A 4432-nucleotide genomic window follows, 5' to 3' on the forward strand; every position below is an offset into this window, starting at 1 on the left:
ACCTGGGCTACGAAAATCCAAGTCCAGTCGACCGAGGGAATACAAGGTGCCAGATTTGAACAAACCACCACCTGCGCAGCCCGCCAGACACAGTACGTACGAGCCGTCCCAGTCCTGTCGTTATCCCGATAACCGAAAATTGTTCGACGATCAATCCCACCCTGAATCAGAATGGGTCAAAGATAATCCTGACATTTTCGGAAACCTGCACCCATATCCAGGTCTTGATACGTCCTGGATTCGGGGTCGGGGACCCGTCCCAATCCTACGGGGTCGGGGATACACCATATGTGACACAAAAATTATATGGATTCGGCGATACGTCCCAAGACCATTGGCTCAACTGTGGATTTCGAGCTACCGCTGTAGCTTTGGGGCTAGATGAGGAGATGGGTGCAGAGTGGGTTCGTACGCAGATGCTAGCGGAGTTTGAATCTGACCTCGAAGGGTACATACAAATGTTTGGGCAAACAGAGGGCAACCGAATGTTGACGGCGCTGCGAACATCTTATTATGGACGAAGCCGACCCATGCATCATTGGATGAGTAAAGTGTGGTTCCATATCCTCCTGGCCAATAAGCTGGGTATAATAGTCAACTGCGTTAGCCTACGTGACCCCCGAACAGTATTTCCGATGCATCACGGCTTAGATCAGCTGTTATTCAAACAACCGATAAGTATTGCGCTGATAAACAACGAAACCCATTTTGTTGCAGTGAAATTAGCAGGCGACTACCCAATGGCCTACAAGAATCCGGAATGGGAATTTCACGCAACCGATCCTGCACGTCGACTAGCAATAACGTACGCAAATCAAGAAGATGCGTATCAAAATTGGTTGTACGCAAACATGCCAAGAGTACCACCAGGCCCTCCTATTGTAATAAATGATTAAATTCGTTAAATGTTTTAAATCTACTAATTTCTCATATTTTTCTGTTGTACATACATTGATTTTATAATACTTTTCTAAATTTGATTCCAATTATTTTTTTATCAACAAATGTATAAAAACATAAAAAAATACAAATGAAATTTTCACGCAAATCAAGATTACAAAAGGAAATTACACTTCCGTTAAACGATGAATACAAACAATTAAAAAAAGGGAAAACTAATCACTTTCATCATCACTATCACTATCACTATCACTACCCAACCGCTGTGTGGGGGCCGGTGACGTGCTAGGCCCAGCATGGGATGATGACGTGCTAGGTCCGTCTTTGAATGATGACCGGGTCCAAGGGCTACCCTGGGCGAACATATCATTGACGTTATAGGACGGTGACTGCTGGGCTGGGAAGGGTTGCTCTATATCCTCTGGGAGGGGGACATTCAGTCCACGTGTTCCCCTAACCACACGCCCAACCATACGAGTATGTCCCGATCGTGTCCCTAAAGCGTCCACATATGTCTGCGTTGGCGGGGTATTGGGCACTTGGGAAAGTCTTTGGTGGGTATCAAGAAGCTGCTCCTGTAGCACATGAAAATTAAGTTAATAATAACTAAAAATTAGTTATTATCTTCCTGTATATAAAAAAAAAATATCTTTTTCCCGGATTTGTGCAAGATCTTACATAAATGGGCATAACTGCGTCCTGCACCATCCCATCTCGTCTCGTGTGGGCCCGCAAATAAAACTCGGGCGGGTCCTCACGTCGCCCGTCATTATCTTCCTGTATATACATTAATCAAAGTTATATATTTGTATGTGTATCTCTGTATAGATATATGTTTACATACGTGGGTATAAATAATTACGTATAACTTACAGCGTAACGCCATTCACGCTGAGCGTATGACTGCCGACCGTGAGTACTGACAAAATTATTTTGTTGCTGCCTGTTTGTCGTGTTTCTTTGGGCAGCAATCATTCGGGGCTCGCTGGTCCAGTAACCCAGTAGATAACTCCACGCCTGTGGAGGCATCCCATACGGAGGTTGACCCTCCAGTTCTGCCAGCCTTTGGGACCCACCCCTGTTAGTGAACCAAGTCTTCTTGAATTTTGCTTTTTTATCCCTGTAGATCTTCAGGGCATCCTGACGTATCATCCTGGTCACGGCCTCTCGTAACGGGTGATTTTCTGGGTGACCTAGATAGGGTTCTAAGTAGAACCGTCTCTGCAATAGTACCAAGTAAAAGTTAGCATCTACCATATTTTTTAAATAAAGTATTTAAAAAGTAAAAAAAATTAGTTTTATACCATAAGCCAGTCAGTAAGTCCATCCTTGATGGGCTGGGGCACCTGATCCCACGACTCGTAATTATGTGGGACGGTAGCGACATAGGTCCCCAAATAGCTCTTGTACCACTTGGCGTGGTCCCCGATTGCCTGCCACCTACTGAGATCGTTATTTAACATAAGCGAGATTCGGCGTCCCGAATTCTGAAACTCGCGCTCCAGATCGTTGTTAGCAGCAGCAGCTCTCCCTGTGCTAATACCTGCAAAACAAAATAAAATAACAAATATATATACATATGTACCATATATTTATATGCAACGTACATTAATATATACTTACCACCCGTACGCCTACAACCCCATTCGGGATTCCACCCCCAGTTTGGAGGGTCGTTGCCACCATCTCCGCCGTGAAGTGCAGCCATTTTAACCTACATCAGCCGTCTCAATTTATAAAATAACATAAACAAACATAAAAGTCATAAAAAAGGTGCGACCTAAATTAACATATTTTCGACACAAAATTGTTTTCCAAAATTATTATACCTAAAATGACCACTTTTTTGCAACTTTTTTTCAAACATTCGTTTATAACATTAATACTAACCTAATAACAACTATATTAACAATTACAATTATACTAAAAAGTGTTTTTCTAACTAAGAATCATACTTTGAACTATAATAAACAATAATTATAACTACAAATGTTTTCCTAAAAATTAATGAATTTCTAAAAATCATATCATTCCTAACTATAATAACATAAGTAATCTTTCCTAACTATAAAACTATAACATTTCTATAACTAATACTTTCTAACATATAATTACTAACACTTGTTCCTAACATATTTTTATATAACATTAAACTATAACATTTATATAACTAATATTTTCTAACACATATTTTTTCTAACTTTTTTTTTCAACATATATTTTCTAACAAAAATATATAACAATTCTATAACTAATAATTTCTATAAGAAATAAATATTTGATAACATTATTATATATTCAAATAAAAACAAGTATTTAAAAGGTAAATGAGTGTTATCTCGTCTGAAAAATAGTTTACCGGAAAAATATGTATAGCAAAAAACGGACTGTCTGGCTGGCCGGAAAAAATAATAGTCACCGGAAAACTATAAAAATTGTTTTCCCATACGTCAGTGGTGGAAAATACGTTCCCCGCAAAACTGGTAGAAAGAATAAATTTTCGCCGGAAAAATGTCGCCGCTAAAAATACGCCTGAAAAACGACTCCGGGAAGCCGGAAAAGGTAGATAGTGTAAAAAGGAATGTTGATAACGATGATGAGGGGATAGATGGCCGGATTTGTGAGTTATAAGAATGGAGTAAAAAGGATTTTCCTGCAGAAAGAATGGAGGAGGACGAAATTTCTTAAGGAGGAGGAGAAGTATTCCGGAGAAGAGGAGGAGAGAGGAACGAATGGATTGCATTGTTTATATCGAAAATCTGCCAGTGGGGGACCCACTATTAGCGGCGACGTCGCCGCTAATAGTGGGGACCACCACCACGTGATACGGTCAAACGTTACAGACGCAAGTGACTCTGGGACCCACTATTAGCGGCGACGTCGCCGCTAATAGTGGGTGGTCGGGTTACACTTTTCTCCCTGGTCGGGTTACGCGCTTCGATAACTATATACTACTGTAATTAGTATAAACTATGGCTTCGCACTAGGGAGATCGACGGACTCATATGTGGTGGTTATAACAATGTTACATTATCTATAAAACTCTATATTCTAATAATATTTTTGCTTATTATTTGGTTTTAAAGTAATTAAAAATTTAAGACTAGTGTAATTTAATTTTATAGTTTAATTTAACACTTGTTATTATTCTAAAACTATTCGACAACCTTTTAATAAAAATTCTGGCTTTGCCACTAACTGAAACTGGTATCATCCTCCATCGATTATTGACTAGTCCAATTTCTTTTTATTGAAAATTATTGACTAGTCCAATTTCTTTTTATTGAAAATTATTGACTAGTCTAATTTCTTTTTATTGAAAATTAAAATATATAAAATCAACCAAAAATTGTGTATCATGGTGTGTATTGCTTTATTACTTTATAAATCTGTACATAATTAATTTTATCATGATTTAATAGTAAGATCTTATCTATTAGCTTTAATTTAATATTTTTTGTTTAATAACCCGTCTGTATTTTAACAGCATTCACATATAAATTAACAACCATATATAAATCAGTTTTTATAC

General features: G+C 38.4%; 1 protein-coding gene across 1 annotated transcript; it reads right to left on the minus strand.

Moving 5' to 3' along the window:
• Positions 1–1036: 1036 nt before the first annotated feature.
• LOC122597766 lies at positions 1037–3266 on the minus strand. The gene is made up of 6 exons (XM_043770335.1): positions 3260–3266; positions 2524–2614; positions 2205–2443; positions 1774–2121; positions 1579–1677; positions 1037–1475 (listed from the first exon to the last, which is right to left on the minus strand). Exons 2-6 carry the CDS (start codon positions 2606–2608, stop codon positions 1116–1118), a joined length of 1131 nt encoding a protein of 376 aa, XP_043626270.1. The 5' UTR covers positions 2609–2614; positions 3260–3266; the 3' UTR covers positions 1037–1115.
• Between the last annotated feature and the right edge of the window lie 1166 nt (positions 3267–4432).

This window comes from Erigeron canadensis, chromosome 4 (genome assembly GCF_010389155.1).
Source record: "Erigeron canadensis isolate Cc75 chromosome 4, C_canadensis_v1, whole genome shotgun sequence".
NCBI lineage: Eukaryota > Viridiplantae > Streptophyta > Magnoliopsida > Asterales > Asteraceae > Erigeron > Erigeron canadensis.

Coding starts and splice junctions, on each gene's coding strand:
- LOC122597766 (XM_043770335.1), bottom strand. CDS start 2,608: ATGGCTGCACTTCACGGCGGAGATGGTGGCAACGACCCTCCAAACTGG. Junction 1,678..1,773: donor AGCGTGAATGGCGTTACGCT/GTAAGTTATACG, acceptor ATGTATATACAG/GAAGATAATGACGGGCGACG. Junction 1,476..1,578: donor ACGCAGTTATGCCCATTTAT/GTAAGATCTTGC, acceptor CATGTGCTACAG/GAGCAGCTTCTTGATACCCA.